At 40.8% G+C, this 17,591-nt stretch overlaps 1 protein-coding gene across 1 annotated transcript; it reads right to left on the bottom strand.

The window, feature by feature from the left end:
* Window positions 1–534: 534 nt before the first annotated feature.
* Window positions 535–16,649, bottom strand: LOC144112606 (uncharacterized). Its single transcript, XM_077645404.1, has 4 exons — window positions 16,445–16,649; window positions 16,116–16,315; window positions 7,563–7,587; window positions 535–1,487 (listed from the first exon to the last, which is right to left on the bottom strand). The coding sequence occupies exons 1-4, from the start codon at window positions 16,647–16,649 to the stop codon at window positions 847–849; spliced, it is 1,071 nt and encodes a 356-aa protein (XP_077501530.1). The 3' UTR covers window positions 535–846.
* Window positions 16,650–17,591: the final 942 nt, after the last annotated feature.

Genomic DNA, 17,591 nt, shown 5'->3' with positions numbered 1-17,591 from the left:
GACAAGTGACACCAGTGCAGTGAAACTTTTTCGTGCTTTTGGTTAAAAAGATTAGTTCTTAAAGCCTAAAAACTGAAGCAAGCCATGCAATCTTTTGTTCTCTTCTCTCATACATTCTGCTAGCACTACCAGAGTGCCACACTGAAAAAACAACACAGCAGATTTTCTTTTGACGTTATGTCAATAGAGCTGCTTCAATAGGAATCCGTAAAGTGATAAAACATCTAAGCAACACAAGTGTGCTGAGGGGAATAAATTTCAATAAACAATAAGGCCAGATTTTCTTCTGATCTTCATTGGAAAGCTGCGAACACGAGGTATAAATCCTGGACACATTATCACTGAAAACCTTTCTTTATTGGGAAGTGATGTCATCCCTATGTGTCACAATTTGCTCTAGTCCACATAAGTCTGGAAGCATAGTAGGCTAGTGGTTCCAAAAGAAGATACGGAATAGCCCAGTGCCAGTGTAGTGTCAGCATTAAAAATTAAACAATGCTTGCAAATTAAACTAACTACGGACATAGAGTATCATTTGGTTTATGGAGTTTAACATCCAAAAGCGACTCAGGCTACGAGCGACGCCGCAGTGAAGACTCCGGTAGCTTCGACTGCCTGGGGTCCTTTAAACGTGCACCGACATCGCACAATACACATGCGTTCAACATTTCGGCTCCATTGAAATGCGGCCATCACAGCCAGGATCAAACCCTGGTCTTTCGGGACAGCAGTCGAGCACCATGACAGCATAGCACGCTTCTCATAGGTCACCCAGATAGGATGCTGCTATCTGGTTACAACAGGATAGCTACCAAAACGCGTTCCAAAGGGCATCATGGAACACTGCTATTCCTTCAGTGTCTTGTCTCTGTGGTGTTTTAACTTCCACTTAACTGAGAACGCCTTTGAGCACAAGTCACACTGGAATGGTTTTTCACCCTTGTGCGACCGCACATGTGCCACAAGGGATCCCTTTTGTGCAAAGGCCATGGGGCACAGCTGACACTGGAATGGCTTCTCACCAGTCTGGATGCGGACGTGTGTTACGAGGTGGCCCATTTCTACAAATGTGCTGCCACAGTGGTCACAACGGTATGGACGATCACCCGTATGCGTGCGCTGGTGTCTGTCCAAATTGCTCTTTATAGAAAATGTGCTGCCACAGTGGTCACAACGGTATGGACGATCACCCGTATGGGTACGCAGGTGTCTGACCAGGCTGCCCCTAGAAACGAATGCGCTATCACAGTAACTGCAACGATACGGGCGGTCGCCTGCGTGGGTGCGAATGTGCTCCACCAGGTGTGATCTCTGCTTGAAAATGTTGCCGCAGTGGGTGCACTGGTGAATCTGCTTGCCTGTGGGCTTGTCCCGGTGAGTACTCATGCTTGTACTAATGAATGGCACACTGTAGTTGACCGGGCACTTTTCATCAGGTGGAATTTCTCCAGGAAACACGCCAACGTTCTGGTCTGCCATGACTGATCCTGCATTTCAAAACAAGAGCACTTGCATTAAAACCTAGGGCCCAAGATGCCAGAGCTTGTTTATGACAAGGAAACAAAAGCCAAATTTAGTATCAAGTCATATCTTATTTTCCAGCAAACATCTGGATGCAGAGTTTGGGCCCTTCAGTCGAGAAGAACTGTCCAGTGGAAGTAAATCTTCCAACTTCTTGGATATATGTAAGGAACATGGCAAAGAAATAATTCCCACCAACCCAAATGCGCAATTATTGTAGTCTGCAAATATTTAAATATTGAATATGAATAAAAGATGTTATGAAATATTAATAAGCAAACATTGCCCGGAGTTCTTTTTCAAAAAGTTCAGGCCTTTGCAACCAAAATATAAAACACTATACTGACTCAACACTGTACAAAATACGATGGTGTGCACAGAAATGTATAGTGTTTTATTAGACAGCATTAACCGAGTGTTTTAATAATTTCTGGATGATTTCCAGCTCTGAACTTTTTATATGTAAAAGAGGAGAGATGAAAGTTAGACACAGTAAAAAAAAATAAATTGAATTTTTAAAATGAAAATCGCCGCTTTTTGACAAACATGTCCCCTTAATAATACGCAACAGGTGATGTGATCATGCAATATGAGTAACAAAATGAAATCAGTGAATTCATATGATCCAACAATTGAAGGTAACATTATGGGTAGCAAAACCTGATTAATTCCAGTTTCGAGGGACTGGAAGAATTACCGATTTATTCAAAGGTTGTTATAAAATGCCCCCTTCCACATCACTGACAAAAAAAATGCAGTGAAGCCTTGCAACGAAGCTCAATGTGCAAACAGTGATAAGCCTGTGACAACTGTGCAGTTTCGGTGTACTGGAAGAACAAGAGACACAGTGTCTCTCTAATATAATCACAAATCAGTTTTCGTTAATCATATTCATAATATGTTAAGTTGTAGAAATATTTTGCACCTATTGTGAGGTATATTTCGTGAATATTTTCTGGACGCACTAACTGCTAGGGCCTAATGCATCCAATTTGTTGGTCCAGTTGGATTTAGCGAGGTTGATTGGTTGGTTGGATAAAAACACGACTGGAACCGATTGGAAGATCCAACTAAAACCAGTTGGAATGTCCAATCAGTTCCAACGGAAATTTCCATAGCTTTTTTTTTTACTGTTGCTACAGTAGCAGGGGGCAGTAGAAAGTTAGGTGGGCTGATGAGATTCAGCAGCTTGCAGATATATCATGGGCACAGCCGGCAAAGGAGAGTGTTAATTCGAGAGACATGGGAGAGGCCTTTGGCCTGCAGTGGGCGTAGTCAGGCTGCTGCTGGTGATGAAAAGATGTGTTCTCAATCTATGATTGTTTGAAGCAGGTGGTTACCCATCATGTTCTCAGTTCATGTGATGTGACCAACCCACTAGCAGAATTTTGCCTGATGTCCAAGCCAATCAGTGCCCGTATGATAACGGTCCACCCGATGAAGGACAGAAACAAATTCCATTGCACAGTTTACCTGACAGACACCTTAAACTTAATATTCGGATAATTTGGCAATATTTTGGTTTTGCCATGAATGGATTAACGAAAGTCAGCATAGTATTCGATTTCTGCTAAGTATTTCAAATTTTCCAACATTCAAAAACTGTTAGATACTAATTTCTTGAACTGAATACAAACCGAATAACAAACATATTATATTTATAATAGAAATTTCAAATATTTACACAACCATTCCTATTTGCAATATCTACAGCTTCTCATATGTCTGTACCATGACTTAACTTCAAGGCCTCAAACTCATTCCTGTCACAAGATGAGTAACTATCTAAACAAATCACAATTTAGGCCTTTAGAGGACTAAAGGTAGCAAAACAAGCAAATGAAAGCACACAAAAAAGGCTGTGGTTATGGTCTGGTTAAACCTGAAGTGACGTGATAGCTACAGCTGGCCGAGTGGAACTGGCTCAGTCGCATTGCAAAGTCAGTCCTTCGCTGCTCCGTTTCACTGGACACCAGACACCAAATATAATAATAATAATAATAATAATAATAATAATAATAATAATAATAATAATAATAATAGAGATTTATTCATCACAACGATGAAAAGGGCCGAGGAAAAAAGCCAGCAAGGCTTGACGAGCCCTCGGCCCCTACATATACAAAGGCTTCAGCGGAACAAAGAATACATATTGTGCAACAGTATCACAATAACAAAATTAGTACTACAAACGTTTGATGCAAACACTGAATAAAAAAGGAAAAATGAAAAGATTATAAAAGCAGACTAATTTTTGAAACACAGGAAATGTTTACAAAGGTCACGGATCGGCGTACTAATTATGCCAATATTTTTATGATGTAACGTGTTTAGGTGTTTAGGCAACTGGAAGGCAATCATTTGTAATCCGTAGTTTGTTCTTGGAGTTTTAGTCTGCCACGGGGAGTGTTGTCTAGTGTTATACAGCTTCTCGCTCGGCGTTAGGGAGGCCAGTCTCCCCAAATAATCAGTATGACGAAGTAGCTCCTTCTTATATCTCGAAAGCAGTTGAAAACTATAGATGTCAAAAATTTTCATAATACATGCATCTTCAAAGTACTGGTTTGTATGCTGGTTGAAACTAAGCTGGAATATGCACCTTATCGCTTTCTTTTGAAGTAGATAAATTTTGTCTAGATTATTCAGAGTGGTCATGCCCCAGACAAGGTGACAATAATTTAAATGGGACAAAAACAACAATTTGTATATGAGCTCCTTAATCCTCGAAGGAAGCATTGTTTTCAGGCGATATAGGTGTCCTACGATTCGAGCGAGTTTAGGCAAGATAGTATCTACATGATGGTCCCATGACATTGTTTCGTGAAAGACGACTCCAAGTGTTTTATATTTTTCTACTATCTCAATCTCCTCTGAATTAAGTAGTAGCTTTTTATTTGTATGCAGAAGTTTATTCCTTGGTCGGAAGATAACAGCCTTGCTTTTATTCACATTTATTTTTAACCCATTTAGTTCTGTCCAGGTGTTTAGTTGGCATAAAATATTGTTTCCTTTGTCTATCAGGGCATCGCAGTCATTCGTTGAGAGGAAAATACTTGTGTCGTCTGCATAAATAAAAAACGATGCTTGGTCGGTGATGTTTACTATGTCGTTAATAAATAAGTTGCATATATAATATGCATATATTATATGCAAATATAATGTGCATATAAAAACGAACTGTGACTGGAGGGATTAAAGATAGCATAGTTGTGAAGCGAAATTTTCTTCTTTGAATTCTCCCTACAGTTGGCATTTGAGCCAGCAAAAAGCTCATGATTACCGGCAGACTGTAAGAGCACAAAACCCTCCCATCTCAAAGCTGGTTCATACTTTGTCACATATGAAACTAACATACACATTGTAATAGAAAGAAGCACGGTTCCATGTTAACACACAAAATTTAATAAAAATGCATCTAAAGATAAGAATGCAACACTTCATTACACAAGCAGACACATATTGCCACAAACCTAGAAATGAAATAAATGTCAAGGTTTGTGTTAAACGCATGTAGGAATAGATATTACTTAGCCAGCTAGTGTCAGCAATGTTATACACATGAAAAATATCAACAGACTTCTATGTCCAACCACAACAAAGCAGATTATATTGCAAACATTGAATTAGCAACCAATTATGGCTTTCAGGTAAAACAGAACAGGTTAAAATTCAGCACCGAATATCTGGCTGAGCAGCAATAAAAGCTGTTACTGCAGCTTTGGTAGAGATGCTCTTATCATAAAGCCTCAACCATGGCTAAAGGAAAAAAACAAGAAACAGCAGAGAAAATAAACAAAATAATGAGAAATGCACTCGCATGTCACTGTAACACGAAAGACAAGGCGAGACATTTCGAAAAATTAAAGGCCCTTAAGCACCAGAAGCGAGATCTCAAGGATTGTTGACCAAAGGCACATGCATTCAATGGCTACTCACTGCACAGAATGTATTTCTTTTACTGCACCTTATTCTTTCAGCAAATATCTTGAAAGATTATGAAAAAAAAAATGTTCTGCTTGCATTGTGCTCCATCAAATGACAACAAGGTGACCTGTATACGTATACCCTTCTTTATGCTTAGACCATGTTGCCCATAATATCTTAAACAATAACCATCGTTGATGTCCCAGTATCTGTGCTCTCGATAGAAAGGGCTTCATGCACCCCATTTGTCCATATACACCACGCACTGAGGTCTGTAAACAAGCTATTTTACAAACTATGAACATCAGGCCATTGAGCCTATAAGGATAGGTATTGAAGATTTCTTCCTGTGGTAGCATATACCCCTTGGCTCGATATCAGCCTGCAAAATTAAGCAGAGAAAAACAGTGGAAGTAAAATACAAACTGCAGTGCCACGAGAAGAGATGTTTGAACACTTGCTTTAGAAATGACTGTACAACAAAACACAAAAAAATTACTCTGAACTAACCATTAGTTCTCGACGCAAAAAGATAGGAAAGATAATGGACAAGAAAGAAAAAGTACTATAGGCATCTTGCTTATTATATGCCTACGTAGGTTTGAACATGACATTTGCTGTATGCTTTAGTGCCATGCCACATAAGGTATCTTCTACAATGTTTGTAATTTAAGCCTTGGTGACTGGGCATGTTGGATTTGAAGACTGATTTGGTTTGCCTGCAGAGTTTCACCCCTTTGGATCACTGAATATGCTCTTCTACAGAATGTGAGCAATAAGCTATATGCATTTGCATACAGCTTGACCGCAGTTGATTTCAAAACATTCTTCCGCAAGCATCTTGTCTTCTCAGCATTGATTATAATGCTGCAAAATAAAGAACAGCAAATTAGCTCATGCAGAAGCAAAGCTTCAAAGCCATAGCAGCATTCTTTGTATGCATGCTTTGTGTATTCCAATACTCAAGTTCATATTGAACTTGGAAGGGGAAGGGATCTGGCTGTACTCATAGAGCAAAAAAGACAAGGCCTGATGTACTGTTTTGTGTGCAAACCCCAGACAATGATTGCCCAGACAATGCATTTGAACGGCCAAGAACACTGAAACACTTGGAAATGTTAATGTTCGCAAGAGTTGTTCAGAAAGGTGCATTGCCGACAGCAGGCGCTTCTTGGCTTGTCCGCACTGTCTTGTAAAATAGGCAGAGCAAAGCAGCATAAGCCTCACACGATGCCGCAAGCAGAGCTGCTTCCAGTATAAACAATGATAATATCTTAGTCATGTCCAATAGAAGTGGTAGAAGCATATTTCTTGTGGCATAATAGTGGATAACAAAACAAATTCATTTGGTAGAAAGGAACTCTTCACTTTATAAACCGCTCAGTGGTAGACTGTAATTTGTGCCCACTCTTAACGTTTTTCAGTGTCAAGACCTGATTGGTGCTGCAAGTAGGGACTGCTGACAATAAAGCAGTACCGGAACGACACTCATGGTACACACTGCATCACACGGTTGTTCCTCAAAGTCAGATCACTCTATCGAATTCTGCTCTGCAGTCCCTATGCTTCCTGATCTAGAGTTTTAGCACACGCACAGTAACCTCACTCATGCAGATATTTACAGGACAGACTTGAAGTGTAGAAGCATGCATTTAAAAAAAGAAAAATTCTCCAACTTTCCCCATCTCCAGGGGAGAACATAACAGTGATATCCTAACGAAAGTCCCATAGCAGCCACTTAAATCACTGGACAGCTGCCGTTCATACATCCAACACGAGTGCTTAATGACTGGAATGTTCGAATACTGCCACTTCACGGTGCACAACTTGCTTGGTTTACCTAGAAAGAAGTCAAGTGCAATGCCAACTGCAACAATGCCAGCAAAGAGACTCATTTCTCATTGTGCACATAAATAAAGAGCTCCGGCAGCTACAAAGAAGGCCCTCAATTGAATCCCCTGCACGGTGGTTGTTCTGCCTTTCTAGTCATAAGTGTTTCACCATTCCTTCTGCCACATTAATCAGTGGTGAGGCCAATACAGTACTTTATTTGAATGCAGTAGAACTGCTAAGGCACCAGCATGAAAACAACTTTACAGGAGCCCTTTCGGGCTTACCTGATACATGAAACAGCTCCATTGCCTTTAAAGTGAGAGTGCATACACCAGTGGAAAGATACACAGGTAGAAAGGACACACTCACTGTCAGGCCAATGAGGCCACTTTGTTGCCCCCTCAACATGTTTGTTGCAAGAAGGGAAGGCCTTTGAGAGGCACCCCTAGATTTAAAGCGAGAGGTTTCTTTGCTATAGCGTTGGTACTTATCTGATGCCAGCAGCTAAGCTGGAAAAGTACTCGAAAAGAATTAGAGAAGTGAATTCACATTGTGACTAAAATTAAAAGGTACAAAACACCGGTAGCAGACCGACAGAGCCCCAGTGTGGGGTAAGGCCCAAAAAAACCCAATTTTTATCCAATTCACCTGCAACCTACACACTACCGCAGCGCATATGTTCATTCCTGAATTCACTCTGCAGTGTCATCAGGATTGGTATTAAACCAATTCATGTAAGCAAAGTATCTGTTTGTGTGCACCACAGTATGTCCCTCAACACAAAAACTTAAGCCAAAATTTTTGACTGCTTAGAGCAACAAGCTCTAAGCCGTAGCGCTCCCGAAACGTCATTTTTTGTTGACCTTGGTCAGTGACCAGTGACCAAGCCTTGAAAAAGGTACTTTCTTTAGGTGTCATCACATTAATACAAAAAACACAGCCTGGCTTGAACTAGAATGACACATTTTGAGTGACAATTACATTACCTTTCAGTGTTTGACAAAACCAGTAAAAAAAGGTAACAGTTTATTTGCATTGAACAGAAAAATGTAGCCCATGGCAACTTAAATGTGTAATTCAAAACACGAGGAAAATAATTCCACCTACAGAGCATGGAAAGACAGACACTCCTAATAAGACCAACAACTTAATTTTAGGCATCAATACTTTTTCACCACAACAAAAAGCTTACTGTCTACGGTGTTCGACTCCACAATGGTTTTGTGACAAATGCGATAAAAAGTTTTTACCAGGAATTTTTCAAACAGTCAATGAGCCTGTTTCATGTGCCCCTATGCTGGAAACAATGATCAGTGAGCATGACGACAATCATGCACCAGAAAAAAATAATGAACTAAAGCTGACACAGTTACAGCCGTCAAATATTAATTAGGCAGTGATGGTAGAGCATAGCGACCATTTCAGTCTCCACACCCAGAGTTGTTATGTACAGTGATGTGTACCTCCTTGGAAATTTCAGTGGAACATGGCTACCATGTCAACCAAGGAATGTAAAGCACTGTGGCACCATCTAGGAATGAAAGTTGAAAGCACATCATTAGTGATGCAAAAATTGAAAACTGAAAAATGGTTTCTGGGGAAAGGAAATGCACACTAATTGTCTCACTTATGTCATGGACACCCAGGACCACACCACAAGGGAAGGGAAGAATGTGGGAGTGAAAGAAGAAAGAGAAAGAGCTGCCATAGTCCTGTCCAGAATAATTTTGACCACTCGGCGATCTTTAATGTGCACTGACATTGCACAGTACATGGGCACTCCTGCCTTTCACCTCCATCGAAACGTGGCTGCCGCAGCCAGGTTCGAAACCATGAACTTCGGCTCAGTAGCCGAGCGCCCTCACCACTAAGCCACCGTGGTGAAGGGAGCACTGCTCAAAAGGTGCATTGGAGCGAGCATAAATTATAATCAGATATGATGGACACTTCTTATCCAAAAATAAGTAATAGTTTACAGAGGTGTGGTCATGTTATGGGATATATACCGATAACAGCAAGGTTTCACCACGGGATGGTGCTTCAGTAGGTATGATGCGTTCTCATCGCGACGAGGCTAAAGGCCCCGTTCACCAAAAAATCAATTATCAGTGCTGCCGGGGTTGTGAGCGAAAAGTCACGGGCATGGCTCTGCCAGGCAGTCCCCAGAGAGTAACCTAGGAGGCAGCTGGGCCACCTAGGTCATGTGACCTTATCGCATCATCACAACCTGCCCACTGGGTAGTGAGCAAACTGCACACCATGGCACATGGCAGCTAAATTAATTATTGGTCACTCGGAAGGCAGAGCTTAAGTGTCCCCTACAATTTATTCCTATGCCAATTTAACACTACAGATCCTTATTTCTCAAATTACAGTGCTTAAGTTTTACAATATGAATAGAGATCTTTTAATTTCCATCATACTCTCATGATATGTTTTGTTTTTGGTGAGTTGTCGGTTCGTTTAGCACATTGCCACCAATGCTACGGATACAATTAAACGTGACGAGAGAACACATAAGAAAAATTACAACCAGCAGTGTTTACACAGAATATTTACAAACACCAAACCCAAAACAAAATAAAATAAAGCATACATCGTATTCAGCAGCAGCAGAGAAAATGCTTCTGCTCACAATGTATCACTCAATATTTGATTACAACTGTGAAACTCTTGGAGGGGCCATGACATGGTCGTTTTTCATATTGTAGTTTTATGCTTCAGTAACTAATACAAGAGCTTATGATTCAGTTTCAGAAATTTGGCTGCCCTGGACGCGCTCCATATTCACAAAAATACGGTCGAAATTGAGAACGGGGAACTCCTCCCACCGGCAGCTAACGCCATGTTGAATGCTATCGCGACGTCAACAGGGCATACACAAAGCAACGTCGTCTGCTCTCGTTGGTGCAATGTTCTGCAGCGAGGTCTCTTGTCCCCTGTACTTCCACGGGCGATCGAAGTAGCAGTCGTCCCCCATATATGACTGACTAGTGCCACAAAAGCGCTAATAATAGGAACGCAGTTATTCTTCGCAATAGGTATATCGTCCGGTTACACTAGGCCGATGGGGCGGCGATCGGCGGTCGGTTGGCTGGTCGTTATGCAAATGTCATCGCTGATGCACTGGTCTGTCAAGCTAAACCGACGAAGACGCCAGCACGACAAACGACCCCGTATCGCAGTAGTGTAAAGAGTGAACTTAGTGTGAACTGGCAGAGTGTGGTACGACATTGTATAAACTCAAGAATTTTAAAAACTTATTGTACCTGATGCTAGCCACGGTGACATATGCGATATGCATGCACCAGCGAAGATGTGCTTTCATTTGGTGCCTGCGCATAGAACATATCAGCCAGGCAATTGAGCGACCCTCCTATCTTAAAGCTGGTTCATACCTCGTTACATACCAAGTTAACGTACACTTAGTAATAGACATAAACATAGTTTCCATGTTCAGACACAAAATTAAAAAAAAAAACACTTAAAGATACGGAAGATTTTTAAAAATTACAGTTAAAGATGAGAAAGCTACAGTTCATTCTGCAAACAGACACGTGCTGTTAACACAAACCGAAAAATGGAATCGACGTCAAGGTTTGAGTTAAACTCATGTAGCAACAGATACTGTTTAGCCAGCTAGTGTCAGCAGTGTCATACACATAAAAAATATCATCAGACTTCTATGTGCACTTCGAATAAGCAACCAATTATGGCTTTCGCTCAAGAGCAGGTAAAACAGAACAGGTTAAAGTTCAACACTGAAAATCTGCTTGAACAGTAATAAAAGCTGTTGCTGTAGCTTTGGTAGAGATACTTCATACGGTCTCAGACATGACTAAAGCAAAAACAAGAAGCAGCAGAGAAAATAAACAAAATAATCAGAAATGCGCATGGTACTGTAACAACAAAGTCAAATAAGGCAAGACATTTCCAAAAACTAAAAGCCCTTTAGCACCAGAAACGAGATCAAGGATGGTTCACCACACATACATCCATTCAATGGCTACTCATTGCACAGAACGTATTACTTTAACTGCACCTTATTAATTCAGCAAAAATCTTGAAATATTGCGGAAAAAAAATATTCTGCTTGCTCTATCAAATGACAACAAGGTGACCTGCATACTTATATCTTTATTTATGCTTAGGCCATCTTGCTCATGGTATCTTAAAACAATAACCGTTATTGATGTGTCAGTATCTGTGCTCTCAATAAACGTGTTATATCTACCCCACTTTGTCCGTATAGACCACGCTCTAAGGCCTGTAAGCAAGCTCTTTTACAGGCTATGAACATCAGGCCATTGAGGCTATGAGGGTTGGGAAGATTTGTAATTGCAGGCTTCTTCATCTGGTAGCATGTATTCCTTGGCTCGTTGATAATACCCTGCAAAATTAACAGAGAAAAGCAGCGGAAGTAAAATAAAAACTGCAATGCCCTAAGCAGCGATGTTAATATGCTTCCTTTAAATATGACTGCACTTTGGACAACACATAAAAAGAACTTGGGACCATCCATCACTTATAGAGTCAAAAGATATGAAAGAATCTGGACAAGAAAAATATGCAAACAGGCACTGTGCTTAACATACAACTACCTAGCCTATAGTATGATTGGAAATCAGTGCCTACAGCCGCCCTAGGCCGCAGCTCACTTTTGAAGGTCAGTGGCTGCAAATCGGGATTTTGGAGCTGGGAAACAGTGAGGCTTCGTTTCTGCCAAAACATGGTACCTATTAGTTTTGAATAATTTGTCACGTGGGGTTCTTTGATGTGCATTGACACCACACAGCACATAACTTCTTTGCATTCAACTTCTGTCGAAATGCAGCCGTAGTAGCCAGGATTTCATTCCACAACATTGCACTCGGCAGCCAAACGCCACAGCCACTTAGACATCGCAGCAGTTTGCATGAATATGTATGTTTTATCACATACCCCACCATCTCTAATAAGGTACATACTAGCAGGAAGACAGGACACTATGAACAAACATGTACGGCATGAACAGAGCGAAACACGTCAAATGTGTTTCTTCGTTGCATCCAGTCCTCTTCGCGCAAGTACGTACCTTATTAGAAATGAACCCGCTCACCCAAACAGAAGTATTAAAGGGGCTGTGAAGGGTGCTCTAATAAAGTTGTAGCATGCATGTGATATTGAAGCACGTCACTGCACGAATAGTGTTTAGCAAGGCATATTTAAATGCGCTTTGTAGAGGCTGAGTTATCTGTAGTTAAAATTCTAATTTCAGCACCTTGGCGCCTTTCCCTCTCCTCTCGTCACTTTTTGCACGCTGGAAGGTAGGCGCTCCTTCCTGACCCCCCTCTAGGAGCAGAGCTTCCCGACCCGCCGGAGCCAAGCGGCTTATTGGCCGTGGCCACTGTAGCTGCCTGAAGTCTGCAAGAATCTAACCAATGGCCACCTCTCACCTTGTCTAAGCAGATATGGGGGACAAAGGAGGGTGCGAGGATGAAAAGTCGCCGGGAACGGCTCGCTAACTTTGACGCGCGATTGTGGGTCGTCTGCTGCATGTAGAAGAGTGTTATTTGGCTCGTTTTCATGGCAACACAGTGCAGTGATTAAGCGAGTTAATGTGCTCTCCTCGGAAGACGTTTTGGAGCCCCTTTAATACCACACCAATACCCAAAAAAAATGACCAGATCTTCTATTTAGCTTAAAAAATAGTGTGAATAGCATATCTCGCCTCAAAAGACAACACAGTGTTAAGGTGATGACTAGAAGGATGTGAAGTGAATCTTTTGAAAAATTGTAGGAAACTGGTCACAATGTACTCAGTATGTCAGGCAAGCATTGTCAGATTTTTTTGTTCCAATGAATAAATTTTTCCACAGTAATTATTTGAAACTGAATGGGAAGCAATGCACAAAGTATTGAGGAATTTCCGAAACATAGTTCAAATTTTGTCAAGCAGAAATGGGAGATGCTTAAACATAGAAAAATGGTGAAGCATAAAGTGCCACAATAATGATCTGGTATCTCTCCGTTTCCTATTTTTTATCCCTGTCTGCTACAAAGTGGAATAGCAACTCGCTCTAAAATACACTTTAACCTTCCGACACGTTAAGGGCACGATGTCGTATAAAGCGAACTCGTAGCTTTTGCAGAGAGTGGACAGCATCTAACAGTGACTTCTTTGTTTCAGGTGAATTTTGAATCCTTCAAGTTACAAATAAGCTAGATTGGTTATGCCACATAGTGAATGCAGTAAATATTATTTCACAAAACAGTGAGTGTGGTAGGAAGCCATTTGCCATTTTTCTGAGTACATATTTTGCGGGCAGTTGTAAAACAATTTGTTTACTCTCAATGTCAAGCATAATGTGCACTTTTGAAAAAGAAATTACTTCCACGACCCTTCGGATGTTTACTTTACAAGTCGCAGCTTATCTATGATGCTGTTTTCAATTACGACACTTTGTATACAATTTCCCACATTTCCGCAATAAACACCCAGCGCTTTGCGCACAAAAACTAACAAATTGTCTTCCTTAAGGCATAAAAATAATATTGAGGCTGAAAAATATTTGATTTTGATGAAAACAAGAAATAGTACACCAAAGGGACACATGAGACAATTTGAAGCCGACCCAAATAGATACATCACCACACTCTACCGACATGAAAAATAGGTGTCACTACTAGCAGCCGTCTTTGCAAGCAAACATGCAGTGCATCAAGAAAATTTTTTTCATGTGGATCGCTGAGGATACACTGCCATTCACTTATGAAAAGAAACGGCGGATCTGTTTTGATCCTGATATCCCGAGTTTGAATCAGGTGGAGGGAACATTTTTCATCCAATTTTCTTGGCAATAAATACATTTTTTTCCTGGTGGAGAAACATCAGTACAGCAAGAAAAAGCCACATAACCATTTTTATTGCAATCAATACAGCGCAACTGTGAGCTAAACTTGCCTGATAAAAGAAAGACAATTATGCCAGATGAACCTTTATGACCAGCATACATGTCAAACAAGATTAGAGCTGCTCTCTAGAAATGCCGCACTGTGTTTCTCCACAAGTGTTTCAGGCAACAGTAATGCAACCACTTAGGGAATAGTTTTTAAGTAGGCAGTTCTAATTGCTGCCCATCCAATTGTTACCAGTCCTAACTCATGTAAACGACTCCTGATGCAAAGAATGAAAGTATCTTTCTCCAAGCCAACAAACAAAACAATTGTTCACTGTTGTGTCAGTAGTGAGAGAATGCAACCACACAGAGTTGTAATCTTGCAGGCACAGAGCTGACTAATGCAGCTAGTGATGCCACAAATCATGGGGAGGGCTAAAACCTACACAGATGGGAAACCAAAGAGTACCAATGGGTTTCAGTTTTAAAGTACAGAGCATAAATAAAGGAAAAAAGCACTGCAAACAGCCAAAATGTTGAGACCACTTTTTGACACCAGGTGCAACAAAATATTCATACGAAGGAACAAAGAACACACAAGAAGAAATAAAACGCAATCTGAAGACACACCGATAGACTTTTTGCTGCCACGAAGTGATTGTTTCTACAAGCACATCGGCTGAACAGCCTATGATGAATCAAAGAAATTACAGCAACACTGGCATCAGTGGTGACAAACCCAATAGCCTTCTTGTCATAAACACCTTGAGAAAATGCAACAAGGCTAGCTTCCGTAATATGTATGCCTTACGAAGAAGCTAACTCAAAGCACAATTCCAGCACTACAGCTACTCCGACAAAAAGGCTGAAAATAGGCCACGATATTCCACAAAATATGCCATTTGCATGCAGCACAGAAAGAGCAATCTGACAAGTGATACCAGTGCAGTGAACCTCTTTCAATGTTTTTGGTTAAAAAAAAGTAGTTCTTAAAACATAAAAACAAAAGCTAGCCATGCAATCTTTTGTTCTCTTCTCTCATACATTATGCTAGAACTAGAATGCTGCACTGAAAAAATCACACAGCAGCATGTTTTCTTTTGACGTTATGCAAATAGAGCTGCTGCAATAGGAATCTGTAAAGTGATAAAACATTTAATAAACACAAGTGTGCTTAGGGCAATAAATCCCAATAAACAATAAGGCCAGATTTTCTTCTGATCTTCATCAGAAAGCTGAGAACACGAGGTATAAATCCTGGATACATTATCAATGAAAACCTTTCTTTAATGGGAAGTGATGTCATCCCTATGTGTCACAATTACCTCTACTCCACAGAAGTCTGGAAGCATAGTAGGCTAGTGGTTCCAAAAGAAGATACGGAATAGCCCAGTGCCAGTGTAGTGTCAGCATTAAAAATTAATGCTTGAAATTTAACTAACTACGGACATAGGGTATCATTTGGTTTATGGAGTTTAACATCCCAAAGCGACTCACGCAATGAGCGACGCTGTAGTTAAGGGCTCTGGTAATTTCGACCACCTGGGGTCCTTTAAACATGCACCGACATCGCACAGTACACATGCCTTCAACATTTCGCCTCCACTGAAATGCGGCTGTCGCAGCCGGGCTCGAACCCGCATGTTTCGGGACAATAGTCGAGTACCATGTTAGGATAGAACACTTCTCATAGGTCACTTAGCTAGCATGCTGTTATCTGGTTGCCAACAGGATAGCTACCAAAACGTGTTCCAAAGGGCACCATGGAACAATGCTATTCCTTTAGTGTCTTGTCTCTTTGTGGTGTTTTAACTTCCACTTAACTGAGAACGCCTTTGAGCACGAGTCACACTGGAATGGTTTTTCACCCTTGTGGGACCGCACGTGTGCTACAAGGGTTCCCTTTCGTGCAAATGCCATGGGGCACAGCTGGCACTGGTATGGCTTGTCACCAGTGTGGATGCGGACGTGCTTTACCAGGTGGCTCCTTTCTACAAATGCACTGCCACAGTGGTCACAACGGTACGGACGATCACCCGTATGGGTGCGCACGTGATTGTCCAAACTGCTCTTTACTGAAAATTTTCTGTCACAGTGGTCACAACGGTACGGTCGATCACCCGTATGCGTGCGCTGGTGTCTGTCCAAACTGCTCTTTACTGAAAATTTGCTGTCACAGTGGTCACAACAGTATGGACGATCACCCGTATGCGTGCGCAGGTGTCTGACCAGGCTGTCCTTATAAGCGAATGTGCTATCACAGTCACTGCAATGATACGGGCGGTCGCCTGTGTGGGTGCGAATGTGCTCCACTAGGTGTGATCTCTTCTTGAAAACGTTGCCGCAGTGGGTGCACTGGTGAGTCTGCTTGCCTGTGGACTTGTCCCGGTGAGTACTCATGCTTGTACTAATGGATGGCTCACTGTGTTTGACAGGGCGCTTTTCATCAGGTGGACTATGTCCAGGAAACACGGCAAAGTTGTGGTCTGCCATGACTGATCCTGCATTTCAAAACCAGAGCACTTTCATTAAAACCTCGGGCCCAAGATGCCAGAGCTTGTTTATAACTAAGGAACAAACGCCAAATTTAGTATTAACCAAATAAAATCATATTTATTTTTCAGAAAACATCTGGATGCCGAGTTTAGGCCCTTCGGTCGAGAAGAACTGACCAGTGGAAGTAAATCTTTAAACTTTTTGGATTTATGCTAGAAACATGGCAACATGGCAAAGAAATAATTCCCACCAAACCAAATGCGCAATTATTAGGAGTCTGCAAATATTGAATATGAATAAAAAGCTTTTATGAAATATTAATAAACAAACATTAGCCAGAGTTCTTTTTCAAAAAAGTGTAAGGCCTTTGCAAACAAAATATAGAACACTATACTGACGTAGCATGATACAAAATAAAATGGTGTGCACAGAAATGTAGTGTTTGATTAGACAGCATTAACCTAGTTTTTAATAATTTCTGTGTGATTTACAGCTCTGAACTTTTTATATGTAAAGGAGGAGATGAAAGTTATGGACACAGTGAAAAAAAATAAATTGAATTTTTTAAAATGAAAATCGCCGCTTTTTGACTCACATCTCCCCTTAGCAATCTGCAACAGGTGATTTGATCATGAAAAATATCAACAGAAAGACACATCAAAAATACCAACACACATCTATGTCCAACCACAATAAAACAGATTATAATGTGCACTTTGAATTATCAACCAATTATGGCTTTCACTCAAGATCAGGTAAAACAGAACAGGTTAAAATTCAACACCAAATATCTGGCTGAGCACTAATAAAAGCTGTTACTGCAGCTTTGGTACAGATTCTATGCTCATAAAGCCTCAAACATGATTGAAGCAAAAAAATAAAACAAGAAACAACAGATTAAATAAACAAAATAATGAGAAATGCACTCGCATGACATTG

Source organism: Amblyomma americanum, unplaced genomic scaffold (assembly GCF_052857255.1).
Source record: "Amblyomma americanum isolate KBUSLIRL-KWMA unplaced genomic scaffold, ASM5285725v1 scaffold_428, whole genome shotgun sequence".
In the NCBI taxonomy this organism is placed as follows: domain Eukaryota; kingdom Metazoa; phylum Arthropoda; class Arachnida; order Ixodida; family Ixodidae; genus Amblyomma; species Amblyomma americanum.
This window is presented reverse-complemented; position numbering and strand designations above follow the sequence as displayed.